This window comes from Somniosus microcephalus, chromosome 23, assembly GCF_052327205.1.
Source record: "Somniosus microcephalus isolate GS21.2 chromosome 23, FLI_Smic_1.0, whole genome shotgun sequence".
NCBI lineage: Eukaryota > Metazoa > Chordata > Chondrichthyes > Squaliformes > Somniosidae > Somniosus > Somniosus microcephalus.
In genome coordinates, this window is record NC_141009.1 from 52,612,069 (window position 1) to 52,631,527 (window position 19,459).

At 47.0% G+C, this 19,459-nt stretch overlaps 1 protein-coding gene across 1 annotated transcript in view; it reads right to left on the reverse strand.

The window, feature by feature from the left end:
• Positions 1 to 3,806: 3,806 nt before the first annotated feature.
• LOC147101851 (chloride intracellular channel protein 5-like) overlaps positions 3,807 to 19,459 on the reverse strand; it is a 43,505-nt gene continuing 27,852 nt past the window's right edge. Inside the window, exons 4-6 of the mRNA XM_085965846.1 lie at positions 10,856 to 10,962; positions 10,412 to 10,575; positions 3,807 to 7,676 (exon numbers count right to left, since the gene is read on the reverse strand). Coding sequence (XP_085821972.1) covers positions 7,515 to 7,676; positions 10,412 to 10,575; positions 10,856 to 10,962 — 433 coding nt within the window. The 3' untranslated portion in view covers positions 3,807 to 7,514. The remainder of the gene's footprint in view (positions 7,677 to 10,411; positions 10,576 to 10,855; positions 10,963 to 19,459) is intronic.

A 19,459-nucleotide genomic window follows, 5' to 3' on the forward strand; every position in this document is an offset into this window, starting at 1 on the left:
AGGTAAATCATGCTTGACTAATCTACTGGAATTTTTTGAGGATGTAACTGGTAAAATAGATAAGGGAGAACCAGTGGATGTGGTGTATTTGAACTTTCAGAAGGCTTTCGATAAGGTCCCACATAAGAGATTAGCGTGCAAAATTAAGGCACATGGGATTGGGGGCAAGGTATTGACTTGGATAGAGAACTGGTTGGCGGACAGAAAGCAAAGTGTTGGAATAAACGGGTCGTTTTCCGAGTGGCAGGCAGTGACTAGTGGGGTACCGCAAGGATCGGTCCTCGGACCCCAGCTGTTCACAATATATATTAATGATCTGGACGAGGGAATTTGATGTAATATCTCCAAATTTGCAGACGGCACAAAGCTGGGTGGGAGGGTAAGCTGTGAGGAGGATGTCGTGAAACTCCAGTACGATTTGGACAGATTGGGTGATTGGGCAGAAACATGGCAAATGCACTATAATGTGGATAAATGTGAGATTATCCACTTTGGTGGCAAAAACAGGAAGGCAGATTATTATTTGAATGGCAATAGATTGGGAGAAGGGGAAGTGCAAAGAGACCTGGGTGTTCTTGTGCACCAGTCGCTGAAGGTAAGCATGCAGGTGCAGCAGGTGGTTAAGAAGGCAAATGGTATGTTGGCCTTCGTAGCAAGAGGGTTTGAGTACAGGAACAAGGATGTCTTGCTGCAGTTGTACAGGGCCTTGGTGAGACCGCACCTTGGGTATTGTGTGCAGTTTTCGTCGCCTTACCTGAGGAAGGACGTTCTTGCCATGGAAGGAGTTCAGCGAAGATTCACCAGGCTGATACCTGGGATGGCAGGAATGACGTATGAGGAGAGATTGTGTCGATTGGGATTATACTCACTGGAGTTTAGAAGATTGAGAGGGGATCTCATCGAAACCTATAAAATTCTGTCAGGCCTGGACAGACTAGATGCAGGAAGGATGTTTATGATGGCCGGGGAGTCCAGAACCAGGGGTCATAGCCTAAGGATAAGGGGTAAGCCATTTAAGACTGAAATGAGGAGGAACTTCTTCACCCAGAGAGTGGTGAACCTGTGGAATTCTCTGCCACAGAGGGCAGTGGAGGCCAGTTCATTAAATATATTCAAAAAAGAGTTGGATATATTTCTTAAGGCTAAAGGGATCAAGGGATATGGGGAGAAGGCAGGGACAGGGTACTGAATTTGGATGATCAGCCATGATCTCATTGAATGGCGGAGCAGGCTCGAAGGGCCAAATGGCCTACTCCTGCTCCTATCTTCTATGTTTTCTATGTCTATGTTTTCTAATGGTGGGAGAGAATGCTGCTCGGTGGAAGTGGTCGTAGAGGGTATGAAGGTATCAGGGCAGCAGTGACATGGTTAGAGGAAGGGTGAGCAAGAAGGGAGCTAAGAGCTAGGTGCCAGCCTAGGTATCAGCCTGGGCTCAGTGGGCAGCACTCTCCCCTCTGAGTCAGAAGGTTGTGGGTTCAGCTCCCACTCCAGAGACTCAAGCACATAATCTAGGCTGACATCTCAGTGCAGTGCTGAGGGAGTGCTGCACTGTCGGAAGTGCTGTCTTTCGAATGAGATGTTAAACCGAGGCCCCGTCTGCCATCTCAGATGGGCGTAAAAGATCCCATGGCACTATTTCGAAGAAGAACAGGGGAGGTTTACTGGTGTCCTGGCCAACATAACTATAAAAAGTCAGATTATCTGGTCATCATCACATTGCTGTTCGTGTGACCTTGCTGTGCTCAAATTGGGTGCTGCGTTTCCTACATTACAAGTGACTAAACTTTAAAAGTACTCCAAAATGCTTTGGAACGTCCTGAGGTCATGAAAGGCGCTATAAAAATGCAAGACTTTTAAGAGAGAGTAATAGAAAGAACTTACATTTCTATAGCGCCTTTCCCGACCATCAGACTTCCCAAAGCGCTTTACAGCCAATGAAGTACATTTTGAAATGTAGTCACTGTTGTAATGCGGAATACGAAAGAATTTGCATTTACGGAACACCTTTCACATCCTCAGGATATCTAAAAGTGCTTTGCAGCCAATTAATCTTTTTTGGAGTTTGCTCAGTGTTGTTTTGTAGGCAAATGTGGCCACGAATTGGTGCACAGCAGGATCCCAGACTGAGATGAACCACCAGTTAACCGGTTGTTAATGTTGTTGGTCGAGGAATTATTGTTGCCCGGGACACTGGGAGGCCTGCCCTCTCTTCTAATCGCGGCACGGGATCTTTTACATCCTCCCGAGTCGGCAGACAGAGCCCACAGCTTAACGGCCCATCCGAAAGACGGCACCTCCGACAGTGCAGCACTGAATTTCAAATCCCACCCTCCCCGCGGCAGCAGGAATTGGGTCGCGGGCTGATGGGGGCATGAGTTGTTTACTTACAAAAGCTTTTAAAAAATTTAAAAACACGCCTACAGAGAAGATTAACAAGAAAACAGCAGCTGGAGTTGGCACAGATCAGAGACTGGGACCCATGCCATAGCGCCACCTAGTAGCCAGAGCCTACAATACATCATAACGGGCAATTGCTGACGTTCGACATTGTCACAAGCGTTTACATGTAAAATTGAAATTGTTGGCATAAAAGCAACACCAAAAGAATCGTGGTCACAGAAGTAAAGTTTGTAAGTAGGGAGCGCGAGAGCTTTAACTATATATAGGTACAAGGTGGCGAAGAAGCTGGCTGTTTCCTTCCATGCTGTGTTCACACTGGTCAATTCAGAACTGGTGTTTCTTTCCCCCTTTGAAAGCATAAGAGGTGCAGTGGTGAGCAGGACCTCACAGGTGTGCACATCCAACAACATGGAAGCTTTGTATAACAGCAAACAATTCTTTGCATATTCTTCTCCTTCTTAGGCAGTCCCTCGGAACCTGGGATGACTTGCTTCCACATTAAAAATGAGTTCTCAGGTGACTGATGAGTCCAATGCAGGACCTACAGTCTCTGTCACAGGTGGGGCAGACGGTGGTTGAAGGGGCGGGTGGGCGGGGTGTTTGGGTTGACGTGCGCTGCTTCCGCTTGCTCCCGACGAAGAGACTCAAGGTGTTCGGCGCCTTCCCGGATGTTTCTCCTCCACTTTGTGCGGTCTTGGGCCAGGGATTCCCAGGTGTCGGTGGGGATGTTACACTTTTTCAAGGAGGCTTTGAGGGTGTCCTTGAAGCATTTCCTCTGCCCACCTGGGGCTCTCTTGCCGTGTCGGAGCTCCGAATCGAGCGCTTGTTTTGGGAGTCTCATATCGGGCATGCGGATGATGTGACCCGTCCATTGGAGCTGATCGAGCATGGTCAAAGTGTCCCATATATAGAATGATGGCTACCACCTGGAATCTAAAGTAGAGGGCTTCAGGTGGTTTATATATATATATATATAATAATGGCATCACTAATATTGTGTTCATTAATAACTAGTAGTTTTCATTAAGAACACAGCTAGCTTCTTAGCTAGTCACTTTATTAGTATATGAGAACTTCAGTACATCAAGACTTCTACAGCTTCTTTCTAGAGGCTTCCATCTTGACTACTGCCTTGTGGGTAGCCTAGTGCATTGTGGTTAATGTAGTCTTAATATACATACAGCTGGGTAGTGTAGTCTTATATACATACAGCTATATACAGCTCCACCTAGTGTCCACTATAGAATGACATGTCATTGATCATTACAACTAAGTTAACTGAAGTTTACCAGGAAATGCTGGACCCTTAGTGTCATCTAGAAAGACGTTCAGCTAACTCCAACCTGCCTTGCATATAATACAATGGCAAGTGATGAACGAACAGAAAGAAATTCGAGAGACAGAGATGGCATTCATTCAGGGTTTTTATTCATGATATAATTACTTACAAGTAAATAATTCAAGGACACCAGTAATCATTACGCAAACAGTTGATCCATTAAATATAGTGCAAGGCATATTAAATATAAGATACTCAAGATCGGATTGTGACAAGAATATCCATGGATACAAGGCAATATGAGCATAATGCAAGATTCAAGAGCAGGAGGGAATTTTTATTGCACTTGTGGCCCTGTTTCATTTTTAAACCATTTGCCCCACTCCCTCCAAATTTCTTCTCTTCTCTCCTGAGGGCCTTGTCTCAAGCTGCCACCAGCCGCCCTCCAGAACTTCACCCAAGTGACCGTTCTTGATATCTTTTATTCTTGGGATATGCACATTGCTAGCAATACCAGCATTTATTGCCCATCCCTAGTTGCCCTTGAGAAGGTGGTGGTGTGTCGCCTTCTTGAACCACTGCAGTCCGTGTGGTGAAGGTATGCCCACAGTGCTGCTAGGTAGGGAGTTCCAGGATTTTGATCCAGCGACGATGAAGGAATGGTGATATATGTCCAAATCAGGATGGTGTGAGACTGGGAGGGGAATTTGGAGGTGATGGCGTTCCCGTGTATCTGCTGCCCTTGTCCTTCTAGGTGGTAGAGCTCACGGGTTTGAGAGGTGCTGCCGAAGAGCCTAGGAAGTGATGTCAGCAGGTAACCTGATCACGGTGGAGCACCTGATCTTACCCTCATCTGACATCCAGCCACAGGCACGTTGGAGCGGGAATCAACGAATGGCAATAGTGCGTAACCCCAGTGTTTTTTTGCTCCTCCCCAGACCTAGGACACGGAGACCAGTTGGAGCACTCCCAACACTGCCCTGGTTGAGATTAGCTAATACGAGACAGACCAGGGATTGTACCTGGGACTTTCATGGTCTTTATGGGCTCAGGTCCATACTAGGTTAGTAAGTGATTTACAACTGGGGCACAGAGAACGATTGCAACTTCTCAGTAAATATTGAAGGGAATTCTCCACGGGGTGGAGATGCGGTGAAAAGAACTTGTCTAAGATTCCTCCAACTTTACAATTAGAAGCTGCAGAATGCACCATTTTACATTGAGCAATGGAACTCAAGTCAATGGCGAAGATAGCTTATTCTTGGTAAAACCACTAACGATAAACATGGTTCATTACCTCAGAGACTGGATATATGAAACACTAAGTATGCTTAGAGGTGTAATCTTCTTGGGTAGTGAATCCCAACACAAAATGACAGTCAGACCTCTATTAGCAGCAAATCTTCCTGTAAATGCTCGTCTCAAAATCAGATCAATATTGCAGCCTGTTAATTTGCAAATCTGCTTATATTGATATTCAGTGCACTGCAAAGTTTCCACAGCACTGAAAGACTAGTGTGCAAGTCTCCAAGTACAGGTCCCCGGTACCTAGAAAGTTTTCACATAGTAGATCTTTTACACAGACACAACTAGACTAGGGTTGCCAACACTCCAGGATTTGAAGGTTAATCTCAGAGACACTGTAAGCGGGCAAATCCATGTGAAAAAACCATTGGGGCATTTAAAAGTGCATTTTTCATATATTTTGAACACTATTGTTTATTAGTAATAGAAATATTGGAAATGGGAAAAAGGCTTTTAGACTGTCTAGGGCTGTTAGAGGCGGGGGTGGAGAGGGGTCATGTGATGAAGCCTCCAGGAATATGTCCAGAGTTGGCAACCCTAAATTGGACTGAACATCAAGAATCCAGTAATCGGTGCCAGTAAAACCCAGGCCATCTGATCAAAAGAGACACAAGTGTTAGTAAAGTGCTGAAATTAAATATTAGAAGGGAAGTCAACCCACCACAATTTGAGAGCAGCACTGGCAACAAAATGCAGCCATTACTGCAAAGCTTTGCAATGCAGCATGTACAGTGTTGAGCGCACCGTGAACACCCCTAATAGCTATCGGGAAGTGTTGCCAGGAAGCTTTCCAAACCTCCGTCTAACCCACGTAGCCTCCCACCCGCAGCTTTGGGAGGACAGCTGCAGATATTACAGTAGAGACCGGAAGAGAGGGCACAACAAGGCTCAGGATTGATGTTCCTCACTGTATCACATGATGGGAACTACCAATCGTAAAGGATGCCTCCTTACAAAATGGTACTGAAGGGCTACATGTTGTATTGGCTGTGAAGCGCTTTGGGCCGTCCTGAGGTCATGAAAGACGCTATATAAATGCAAGTCTTTCTTTTATCAGCAGACAACCTCCTTATTGCAAGCTTGGCGTCAACAGAATGATTCTGATTAGGGACTTAAGCCATCAAGGTTGAAGTTTTTCTACTGGCTGTAAAGGGAGTTTCTGCAGGATTAAGGGGATGATGCTTGTAATACAGTATTATGGCATCCTTCATCTGAGTTAATCATCGAGAATACACAAGGCTCTCCCAGAATTAATAAAACTCAACAGAAAAGAGAATTAAACAGCATCCAAATCATAATCTGTAACAAAAACATTTATCAGAAAGCTAATTTAACTATACAAGTGATTAACTGTGCTACACTATAATGTTCTGAACGGCAACTTATATTGTACTTTAATATGTTTAACAGACACGCTCACAAAATGTCTGAACTCTGATGTGAGAAGGCCAATTATGTGTACAGATTTACTGAATGATCCACTCTTTAGCAAATCACACTTTGTCTCCTCGTTCAGCAGTCCTATCCATATCACCAATGTGAGGCTTAGTTCTCTTTGGGTAGAGCTGCATTAGGTGCGATCGATGGATTCCTGGCCGCTTTCTCTCTATTATTCCTGCCCAACAAGTGCAATTGGGAATTCACCAAGGAATGCAGAGGTAAAAATTACTTCAACTTGAGGTCACAGAGCACATTTTTTATAACTTTGTTTTCTCTCTCATCTTAGTTTGTCCAATTTGCTTTGATTTTCTCTCATTCCCATCAACCTGCCGCTCTACATTTGGACTTCTAGAATTTTAAAACAATAACCGCGATTCTCTGAGAAAACGCAGATGATTTTTTTCCAACTGTACTTTGGCAGCTATCTTAAGCGGCATCGCCACATCCCTGGAGAACACATCTGCACAAAAAGACAATTTACCTACCTGTGTCGCCACAGGCCTCCAATTTTCCCATCAAATATAGATTCTTTTAAATGAAAAACATCTACAAAAATAATTTTTCTTGGCTTCAAATTAAATGTGTGCTTTGTTAGGCGGTACAAGGTTGGTGTTGAATCAGTTAGAGAGAACTCAGTCACATTTTGTGAGTTTGCCCTTCTACAGACATAATTTCAGATCAATCGAAGCTGCGTCTTAAAAGCGCACTAAGGATCTAAAGATCAATTCACCATAAATTCCGTAAAATCATTACTAGGTGGAGTTGCGATTTTGAGGGGAATTATATTTTACAGCGTTAATACTGCCCTTGGCCTACCATTCCCCTCATTTATTGGATTACATCACGAGAGACCTACAGGAAGTGGGTCATAGTAGCTGATTTTTCGCTTATATTTTGGGGTATGCGGTTTCTCAGTGGGCTACAGTGCCCCTTTAAGAATGGAAGCTTCATATAAACACGATATCCAGCACTAAAGGGCGGAGTTGTAAGCGAGAATGCTGCATTGGGTTAAAGCTCGATAGTTTTAATCTCCAGCATAAACAGAGCCATGACAGGAGATAATCTCTTAGTCACTGCTGGCGCTCCAAATCTATCTTAATGTCGTAGCAACATTTCTATATGCCAGTTTGATCTCCTCTTCATTGGGGCAGGTATTCATGAACTCTTCGTGTTTCTCTGCATTTTTCAGATATCTACACAGGCCTGTAAGTTGTTGCGAGATTGTAAAGTTCCGATAATGCTTGCACACAACCTGTTAAGAAATCAGATAATTGTCGTTGTCATCCAGACCACAATATACCACATGAACACTATAGTTAGCCCCTGGACTTGGTTATAGCCATGACCTCCAACCTTCCATACTATGTCGGGTAGTCACGCTCTCCCAATTTTTCAATTGTTATCTGACCACAGGAGAGATGGAGAGACTCATAGATGGAATTACATAGAATCTACAGCACAGAAACAGGCCATTTGGCCCAAATGGTCTATGCCGGTGTTTATGCTCCACACGAGCCTCCTCCCACCTCTCTTCATCTACCCCTCAACTCAGAAATCAGTCCAAGTTCATCACTGAAGCTTTTTTTTTTAAACCAAGCCATATGGACACAGGAATAAAGGGTAAGTGAGAGATCTTTATGTCATCACATCAGATCTTTCTTAGAGTGCATAGAGTAAGGCCCAAGGCCAATGCTGCACTCAGATGACTCGTGTTATGAATCTTATGATCCATGAAGAAAGACTCATGAAATAACACTAGACAGCCAGCTGGTGGCGCCGTCCAAGGAGTATAAATACTTGGGCGTGGGCCCAGCTTGCCCAGGACATTATGTAAACAGGAAGTAGTGAAAGATAACTAGACCTCCATGTTTTGAAATAAGTTGATTAAAGCCTTGCTTTATACTCAAACCAAGTGTGTAGTGAGTTTTATTACGTCAACCCGTATATAAACTGAGAACCAGACAGTACACAATGCAACACATGTCCAAAGAGGTTTCTCTAAACGTCACATGCAAATGGTGATGGTTTTGCAGATTCACTGGACTGAGTTTGTTTCTCTCTTTCCCAAATGCATTCTCTCCCACCTAGGGGAAGGCAAGTAAAGAACTTGGTCAACAGCAAATGTATGGTGTCAGCTGTGGCTCAGTGGTAAACTCGCAATGGTTCTTCGAGATGCAATGGCGCCAATCTCAAGAACCATTTTCATTGTCTTTCAGTCATTTACTTTCCAGAAATTCTCCGACGATGGAATGTAAAAGAAGGCAGCTGCAGATTCCTTAAAGACTTTGGGAAGCCCGTGCTAACCAGCGTTGCACCAGAAATAATCCAAAGCAAGACTTGCATTTATATAGTGCCTTTGACAAGCTTCGGACGTCCCAAAGCGTTTTACAGCCAATGGAGCACTTTTCAAGTGTAATCACTGTTGTAATGTAGGAAACACGGCAGCCAATTTGCGCACAGCAAGCTCCCACAAACAGCAATGAGATAATAACCAGAAAATCTGATTTTTTAGTGGTGTTGGTTTAGGAATAAATATTGGCCAGAACCGCGGGGAGAATGCCCCTGCTCTTTTTTGAAATAGTCTCGCGGGATCTTTTACATCAACCTGAGCAGCTAGAAGGAGTCTGTTCATCAGCAATGGCCCAGTGACATTTATCATTTATAAACCACCCCAGCTACTCTTCCCTAGCAAGTGGATCAAGAATCTCATGTGTGAGACTTGAGTTCGGACCTGCCCTAGGGGCAGAACGCATTGTTCTGACGGGCAGTACAGCATGATTCTAAGCAAATTCATGGCCATTCACTTCTCGGTGGATTCAAAGGTGCTGGCTGGGCATGGGGAGAGATCTATTATGGCAGCCAATATATTTCTTGAAACAGTTTTGATGCAGTCACTGTCTCTCCTTCTCCCCTCTCCTCCCCTCCGACCTGGTGAGGTTAAAGGTTAGAAGAACATTTGTACAGTAGCAGGGTCAAAGAAACACAGGTGGGTGGGAGGGGATTCAGCAACTGCTCCTTCTTAACAAATTCTGCTGTAACCAGCCAGTGTGCAGAGAAAAAGACAACCGAACAAAAACCCACTTTCAAAATAAATTGAGGGGAAACCATCTCTAACACAAGGAAAGGCGTTGACACCTCAAGCACTTTCATTGTACAATTGGCATCACTTTCCACAATGAAATCGAACCATTACTTTCAGAACACTGTTCCCTCTTATTTTATTTTTGGGTGCACGGCTCCTTCAAACTTCCGCGCACGCGCGGTTTTTCCATTGAGAAACCGGCAAGCGCCTGCGCAGGAGCTTCAGTCGGATGCGTGGCCATGCTGCTAAGCGAGCAGTGGACCGTACATCACAGCAAAGCCATGCCTTGGTCACTCACAAACCATACAACTGGTTCATCCATTGTTCAAACAGTGGTCAAAAAAAAATGCCGTAAAACAGGCCTCTGCTGCAGGATCTTGGTAATAAATATATAGGAACAGGAGCAGGCCATCCAGCCCTCGAGCCTGCTCCACCATTCAATTAGATCATGGCTGATCAGTATCTTTACTCCATCTACCTGCCTTGGTTCCACATACCTTAATATCCTTACCTAACAAAAATCTATCATCTCAGTTTTGACATTTGACATTTTCAATTGACTCCCACCCACCCCAGACTAAGGGGGTTAAAGTTCCTTTGTTCTGGACCCCCTCACCAGAGGAAATAGTTTCCCTCTATCTACCCTATCAAATCCTTTAATCATTTTAAACACCTCCATTAGATCACCATTAATCCTCTATACTCGAGAGAATATAAGCCTAGTCTGTGCAACCTGTCCTCAAAACAATAAAACAGAAGTTGCTGTTAATGTTAGTCACAGTTGTCTGTTAGCCCAGAATGCCCCACCCGCTCCTAGCTCAAGGAACAGATTGGACGATAAACACTTTTTCTGTGGAAATAGAGAGGACCCAGTGATAAGGATAAAGTTTTAAAATCACACTGACCTTAACTACGTGGAGTTTGGGTAAGAGGTTGCAGTCAGCTAGGGTCAGCTCATTTCCATCCAGGAATAACCTCTTTGACGGGTAGGTTTGATCCTCGTGTGGCAGTGGCGTGTTCAGATATTGTTCCAGGTCCAATAGCGCTTTCAGGAACATCCTCTCCAAATCTAAACATAGAGAGAGCTATTAGCACAATGCAAGAACCCGCCACCAGTTGCACCAGCCCCTCATTAATAGCAAGGGCCGCTGAACGTCCAAAGCTGGCCGAGCCCTTGTCCAAAACATTGGTTAACCAAAAGGCAATAGGGTAGATTTTCCCCACCTGGGCATCAACGACGCCTTCTGCATTCTCTGCCAAACATATGGATACCAATTCAAAGAAGTGGGCCTTAATTGTGCCTCCCCATTGTAACATCAATGCTTCAAGTCAGCAGATGGTGAACTTACGCTCATTGTTTTGAAGAAGTGGGTTCTTAATGTAAGCTGAGAACTTCTGAAAGACATTAGCGCCTGCGTTCCTGGATTCCTTGTATCTGACATCCAGTTTGGGGTGCCTGGGGAAAGAACGAAGCATAGCTTAACTCTCTATGGCCAATAAAGACTAATACATAAAAAGGCTACGTGCCTCAGTGTTTCTGAAATGATACAAATCGACTGGGGTGCGTTAATGTATCTTTATGAAAAGCCATTTTTATGCTTTGGCCTGTTCCTTTCACTAAGACGTCCCTTGTTGGGCACCTGTACCCCAACTGAGTGGGAGAGCATGTGACCTGCCAGCAGATACAAAGAGGTACACAATAAGAGCCTAGAATGATCAAAAGCTGGTGTACTAACCCGGGGCAGCCCAATCCTGCTGTCCTTGCCCAGTCCAGTTTATATGTGACTCTTAATTGCCCTCTGAAGTGGCCTAGCAAACTTCTACTGCACATTTTAAGAAGAAGGCCCACTACCATCTTCTCAGGGCAACTGGGGATGGGCAATAAATGGCGGCCTTGCCAGTGACGCCCACATCCCAAGAACGAATTGTAAAAAGTCTCTGGCTGTAAGGATGATTAGGGTCCACTTCTAAATTTTAAATGGGACGGTCTGAAAAATCTGCCCCCTGGGCCCAATGGATTTACCAGGGAGAAGAGGAAGAGGAGAAGGTGAAACAATTGGATGGATAGCACTGCTGGTTCACTCAGTGGCTCCCACCCCTAGTCGCTCTTCCTTTCCCGGGGCAGGTCCCTCGGGAGTAGGAAAGTGGGCGTGACAACCAGAAACACTGCCTGTCCGATTGTTTAATCCCTCACCGCCAACCCATTTTTCAGAGGTGAGCGCTTTCATTAATTGTGCTCACTTCACTCATGTGTAGCTCTGTGCTGGAGCAGCAGGGAGGATTGTGATTAAGAGTTTACTCGACCTTATTATTAGAGTTTGGCCAGCACACCTCAATAGTAATTCCAATTAGCCATTATAGATGCTTAAAGTGCTGATTTCAGGGGAGTGGAAATACATTGGCATCCCACTGCTGCTCTCTCCACTGCGCAAATTGGCTGCTGTGTTTCCCTGAATTACAACAATGACTACAATATAAAAATAAAAATGCAAGGTCTTTCTGCCTTTAGTAATCTTTGCTGCCGCTGGAATAAGTTGGCATGATTACATTTTAAACTACAGTTCAAAGGAAGACATTTTTTCCTATTAGAGGCAGCTTTTAAACTTATGGGGGTACAATTTGTCCCCTTAGCGCCGCTCGTTAGATGGCGCTAATGGGGTGTTGAGACCAGTACCGATAGGGCGAGGCGAATCCAGTGCCGCAAACCAAATTGGGACCCTCGTAGCGCTGCCGGTAACAACTATCGCCAATGACCTCAATGCCAGGGAGACTGTGACTTCAGTGAGTGTGCAACGCTCACTGAACGCCCGATTTCCCAAATTGCTTTTAGCCACTTACCTCACCGCCTGGAGTAAATACTGACAGGGAGAGCTGGCGTGCAGCACCAGGAAGCTGGCTGCAGGGATGTTATTTAAAGGGATCATCAGTAATCACTCACGCCTGTCAGGTTAGTGCAGTTTCAGTGGCTTTTTGTTGGTTTCAGCTACTGCAACAGTTTCATTGAATGTTTTATAGTTCTTTTGTATCCGGAGTCTTGCGGCAAGTACAAAGTAGCTACATTTATTCTTCAAAGATTCAAACTGCAACACTTGGTAAGATTAATGGAGGCTGTACTGGCATGCCACCTTTCCCTCCAGGATCTATGGCGGATGGAGCGTAGGCAGCAAAAGACGGGAACATGTGTGCAAAGGGAGGAGGATGAGGATGAGGAGCAAGAAGACGAGGAGGAAGAAGACAAGGAGGAAGAAGACGAGGAACAGGAGGGAGGGAGGAGGCAGCTGGACAATCGGGCTTCCAGATGGGTGGTCCATGATGTGGTGTGCCACCTCCCCCCATGTACTGCGGCAGACTTGGGGCGAGGGCCTCCTGCCAGTTGCCCACCTTCTCTCCAGCGCTAAAACCAATGCCTCTAAAGCTTCATGGGAAAACCTGTGGGCTCTCTCCCTGGGGCGGCGATCTTCCATGAGGATTTGTAAATAAGTGCTCCTTCTCCCTGTCCTCCTTCTTATGGTTGTTGAGGCAGTTGCACAGCCAACAATGCTGAGAATGAGGTGCTGCAGCATCAATGAACCTCCCCTTTAAGTAGTGAAAAAAGCCTGTGGCAATCATGAGTTGCGATTAAGTTGCACCTGATATTGGTCCAGCCTTTAAGTGTAATGCCAATGAGCTTGGGTTTTTAGACTTGATTTAAGACTTCAATCATTTTATTGAGCAGCGAGGACAAATTTTGCATGCAGTCTAGAGCATTTTCACTGGGCGCTAATTCAGCATCTTTTGTCCTAACACCGCCCATTCCTTGGATATAGCAAGTTTCTAGTCCACTATCTAAAGTTGGTCCCTTGCAGGCAAAATGTGAGCAAAATATTTCAGCCAAGGTTCCCACTCCTGATCGCCACCTTGGTAGAAAGTATGAAGGCTTGTTGAGGACAAATTGGTTTTGCTGCAATGTTTTCTGTAGGTAATAGGCTTAACCAACACTCCCTGTCTCGGCTCACACCCGAAGAGGTAATAGTGGATTGATGGTGATTGGAGATTTAAAAAAATAATTTTTTCCTTCTTACACCCTTCCCCCTAGAAAATGTGGTGCATAAGCTTTGAACTCGTACAACAGACACACTCAGAGAGAGCTCCACGTGTGGCAGTCACATTCTGAGCTGATATTTCTCATTTCCCCTTCTTCTTTCATATGGTGGCAGAAAAGCAAATCAAGTGTCAATATCTAAGTCAGATATCCAGGCCAAAGCTTCCGGTGTAACAGCGTGGATATCTTGTAGGCTGCCTGTGAATTTCCTCTGAGGGCAGTGCTCAATGACGTGCTCCAGGGTCTGATTAGGAGCTCCACAGTCACATGATGGGGATGCTTTAATCTTCCATCTATGGAGAAGGTGGCAGCATCTACTATGACCGGTTCTGAGGCGGTTGATGGTTGTCCACTGTTTGCGAGGAAGGTTCGATCCTTCAGGTTGTACTGTGGGGTCCTCTATAAGGAATCCATTCCATATATCACAGTTCTTCCAAGCATTTCGCCATTGGTCATCAAGGCTGAGGGGAGATCGCTGAATGATTTCGGCGATGGTCCAAAATGGCCTTCTAGATTTGAGACGGGTTGGTGGTCGGTTGTTCAAGTCGGCCTGGATTGGCATGTCTTTGTTGGTGTAGCGGTTGTATTCTCTGGAGACGGCATATTCGCGGCGTAGGTGTGGTGGTGCGATGTTTGCAAGCACAGGCAGCCAAGGTGTTGGTGTCGATAAATGCGTACTGGTGGTAATTCTCATAGTAGAATTCAGCTGGACATCAACGGATTTGACATGCAGACTCGATAGCCATGCCTGAGAGCAGTACTCCGCTGTAGAGTACACCAGGGCGAGTGCTGCTATACAGAGGGTTTAAGCGTCTGCTTCCCATGTGGATCCGACGAGTTTCTGGATCAAGTTGACCCTATGCTTTAGTTTTTTCCCCAAGATTCTGGAAATGCTGTTTATACGACAGGGTGCGATCGAGCATGATTCCTAAATAGGAGGGTTTTTTCGCATGGTTTACCTCTCATTTGTTGGTCTACTGTGTTGGAATTTTGTGGGTCTGCAAGTTTGTAAACAACTGTGTTTTTTCAAGGATCATTGCTTCAGTAGTGACTAACTCTTAAATCAGAAACCCAACCTCAGTTATTTTCAGCCACGTGACATATTTACAGTTCAGTGAAAACATGGATTTAACCTTTAGCTGTGCTTCTCCTCCCCCTCCCCGAGGCTCCATGATACACACTTCTGCATCTCAATGGCAAAAACTCAGAATCTCCCATTGGAAAGGGTTGACAGTCCAGTTACTTCGAGGCATGGAATGAGGCACTTTTCATCCAAACCCAACGGACTGCATGGCCTTGGACTGTATTGGAGCAAGAGATGAGTTTGCTGTCTGGCCTCCCACATTAGGTGTGTGCAATATTCCATCTCTGGGCAAATGCAGGTTTTTGCAGAACATAGAATTTGCTGATTTAGTGTTTAGGGGGAAAAATTTGGTTGGTTTGTGCCTCCTGTTAGCGCCCCGAGGAGGCACTAACGGGGCGCAAAACCCCTAGTGCTTGGTGGGACGCCACTAACGCCTCCCGCAAAATTTAGCGGGAGGTTAGCGGCCGTGGTAGCCGGTAGCGTCCCGTGGCGCTGTGCCTCTGGCGATGACATCATCGCCGTGCGCAGCGCCCCGGCCGCAAAAACTTGGCTCGTGTCCCCTGATCTACCGCCTGACATTATGTCCGACCGGGTCAGGGTGGTGTTTCAGCGGTCGCGGTGGTGCAACTTAAAGGGCAGGTGCCAGGCGGCCATTTGTTTTGGCCACATGCCAGCACCTGCCCCCTCTGGCCTCCTCCTGCGGGGTGCCTGCCGCGATCAGTCAGCCCGGTCCTCCTTTTGAGCGCGGGGCTCTTTTGCCGGCACTCCGCTCCCCGGTGGTCCAGCAGGGCCCCGGTGCGTGCTGCGCTAGGCCACTCCCCTTTAATCAGGGGAGGGAGGCCTGCGGTACCGTGGCGCTACGTGCCGACGCGCACAGCACTGCTTCACGCAGCGCCGCGATGTTCAATGGGAGCGCCCCAAGAGGGAGGGGGAGCAATTCCAATAGCGCCCCGCCTCCTGCTTGGGGCGCTACCATTCAATTTCGGGTGCGGGGGCACTAAAAGTACACCCCGGCGAAGTTAGTGCCCCAAAGGGGGCACGACCCAATTTTACTCCCGAAGTGTTTAATTTTTTTATTTCAACTGTGAAGGTGCCCTGGTATCACAGGCAAGTGCAATACCTTCATCACTCCAAGGCAACATAAAAAAGAGCTGTGGTTTGTTTTGGTTGTCTGGTGAGAACTTGCAGTTCACCTGCAGGATGTTGAACAATGTCTCATTGATATCAGCACCCAAATTTCAACAAGTGCTCCCGCTGTCATAGAAACCAGAGCTCTTCAAACTATGAAGAACCGTTCAACAATGAAAGCACTTAGCGTTCCCAACTGCAACACAGCAGTTTTGCTTCAGGCTGTGCAACTTGTTGAACTACAAGAGGAGACACAATGGAGCCCTTTTATAATAGGTTCTCAAAAGGGAAATACAGCTCCAGGAGAAGCTGGGATTGTTCTCCTTAAAGCAAAAGAAGTTAGGGGAGATTTAATAGAGGCAATCAAAATTATATGGGGCTTCGAAAGAGTAGATAGGGAGAAACTGTTTCTACTGGCAGGAAGGTCGGTAACCAGAGGACACAGATTTAAAATAATTGGCAAAAGAACCAGAGAGGATAGATTTTTTTTATTCAGCAAGTTGTTATGACCTGGAATGCAGATTTAATAGTAGCTTTCAAAAGGGAAGTGGATATAACTTAAAAAGGAAAAATTTGAAGGGCTACAGGGAAAGAGCAGGGGAGTGGGACTAATTGGATGGTTCTTTCAAAGAGCCGGCACAGGAATGATGGGCCAAATGGCCTCCTTCTCTGCTAGATGACTATGATTCTACACTTTTCTGGTCAAGTTACATTTGAGTCTTTTACCCCCCTTTTTATCCCAGAGCTTCTGCATTTTCTCTCAGTCTCGTAAGTGACTTCTTAGATGCTGCCAGTTCGGATTATCTTCACTGGCTCTGATACCTATATGAATTTTTGGTCGTGGGCCCAGGATAACAAACCAGAAAACAAACCGAAGCTTCATTAGCGATTGGATCTGCGCTGTGCCTCCTGTGATGAAATATTCCATTCATCACTCATCAGTATTTCTCTGCCTGTGACTGTGGTTGGTTTCAGTTTCATTTCCATTGTATTGTACTGTGTGTAGGGCTCCGCCCATACCTGGCTCCTATGTAAGCTGGCCCAGCCTGCAGCACATCCAGTATGGCAGACCTCTGGATGGAAGATACATTCTCCTCTGTGTGTTACCTTCTAAGTCAATAAAAGCCTTGTTTTGTTTCGCTAACATCGAGTCTCGGATTTATTGAGGCACATCAATTTTATTGACTTAATTTTCAACACAATGGATCAACTCTTGAAACCCGAACGTTTGGATTTGGACCAGCATGCTTCGGACGCATCGGCACGCTTCGGACACTGGTTTATGTGTATGGAATTCTTCCTGGACAATTCCGCAGCCGTCAAAGACGCTACGGACGCTGCGAGTATGAAACTCGGAATTCTGCGGAATTGGGTAAGCCACCGGGTTTACCCCCTCATCCAAGACGCCGACACGTACCCGGCCGCCTGCGACATCTTAAAGGCGCATTACCAGCAGCCTACGAATGAGGTATATGCTAGGCATCTGCTCGCTACTCGCGCACAGCGACCTGGGGAATCGGTGGAGGAGTTCCTAGGCACCCTGAAAACGCTTGGCAAAGACTGCAAGTGCCAAGATGTAAAAGCCGCAGTGTACACTGACGAGCTTGTTCGCGATGCCTTTATCACAGGCCTCAGCTCCACTTACATCCGGCAGAGACTGCTGGAAAAAACGGGATTGGACCTGAAACAGGCTGCGGACACAGCACGATCCCTGGATGTGGCCCAGAGAAACTCAGACGCCTACTCTTCAGCCCGCGCCGTCCACGCCACCACGTGTGCACCAAGGGCGCCGCCATCTTGGAAGGCATCTTCCCCGCCCGGCAGCCCGACACCGTCGGGGCCCCGCTCTCCCCCCAGAAGCCCTACGACAGCCGCGACGCGTCGGGGACCCAACTGCTACTTCTGCGGGCAGCCGAAGCACACCAGAAACCTGTGCCCGGCGAAAGGCACCACCTGCTTTAAGTGCGGTAAGAAGGGGCACTTCGGGAAGGTATGCAGAGGGAACCCCGCCGGAAAACCCGCCACCGCCGTGTGTGCGCCGTGGGAGCGGCCATCTTGGACGCCATCTTGCCCGACCTCGTGGGGTCTGCCATCTTGTGAGCAGACAGCGTGGACGCCATCTTGTCTCGATCAGGGCCCTACAGTGGCATCGGTCACAGTGGACCAGACCAGGCCGCACCCGCTATCCAAATCAATGGTGGACATCGAGGTAAATGGGTGCAGGGTTAAATGTTTAATTGACAGTGGAAGCACGGAGAGTTTTATCCACCCTGAACTGGTACAACAACTCTCCCTAAAGGTGGTCCCTACTCGGGGTACCATCTCTATGGCTGATAAAACCCAGACATCGACCATTATGGGTTACTGCACGGTACAATTGTCCGTTAACGGAACTGTATACGATAATTTTAAAGTATTAATCATGAAGAATCTATGTGCGAGCGTGATCTTGGGCCTGGATTTCCAGTGCTACCACCAAAGCATCACGCTCAATTACGGTGGGTCCCAGCCGCCCCTCACAGTGTGCGGTCTGGCTACCCTGAAGGTAAAGCCGCCTTCGCTATTCGCGAACCTTACCCCTAACTGCCGGCCAATAGCGACCAAAAGCAGGAGGTACAGCTGGGAGGACAGGCGGTTTATCGCGACCGAGGTAGACAGGCTCCTGAAAGAGCGCATTATTGAACGCAGCAATAGCCCGTGGCGTGCCCAAGTGGTGGTGGTAAGGGGTAGCGAGAAGAAACGGATGGTGATCGACTATAGCGAAACGATCAACAGGTACACCCAACTAGACGCCTACCCGCTACCCCGCAAATCAGAAATGGTGAACCAAATCGGCCAATACCGGGTGTTCTCCACCATCGACCTCAAGTCAGCGTACCACCAGCTCCCTATCAGACCAGAGGATCGCCCGTACACTGCCTTCGAGGCGAACGGACGCCTCTACCAATTCCTCAGAGTCCCCTTTGGGGTGACGAATGGGGTCTCGGTCTTCCAGAGATGGACCGCATGGTCGATGACCACCACTTGCAGGCAACCTTCCCCTACCTCGACAACGTCACCATCTGCGGTCACAACCAGCAGGATCACGACTCGAACCTCGAGAGGTTCCTGAAAACCGCACAAAAACTCAACCTCACCTACAACGAGGACAAGTGCGTTTACAACACCACGCGCCTCTGCATACTAGGCAGCGTGGTGGAGAATGGGGAAATCGGACCAGACCCCGACCGATTGCGCCCCCTACGGGAGCTGCCCCTGCCCAACACTCCCAAAGCCCTGAAAAGGTGCCTGGGGTTATTTTCTTATTATTCCCAATGGGTCCCCAACTACTCCGACAAAGCCCGCCCCCTCTTGAAAGCATCCTCTTTTCCGCTCTCTGCTGAGGCCCATGCCGCCTTCAAAAGCATTAAGCAGGATATTGAGCGGGCCACGCTACAGGCAGTGGACGAGAACACTCCCTTTCAAGTGGAAAGTGATGCGTCTGACTTTGCCTTGGCGGCCACCCTCAACCAGGCGGGGCGGCCCATAGCTTTCTTCTCGAGGACCCTCCAAGGGCCCGAGATCAGACACTCCTCCGTAGAAAAGGAGGCCCAAGCCATCGTGGAGGCAGTGCGCCACTGGCGCCACTACCTAGCCGGCAAACGCTTCACCCTACTTACC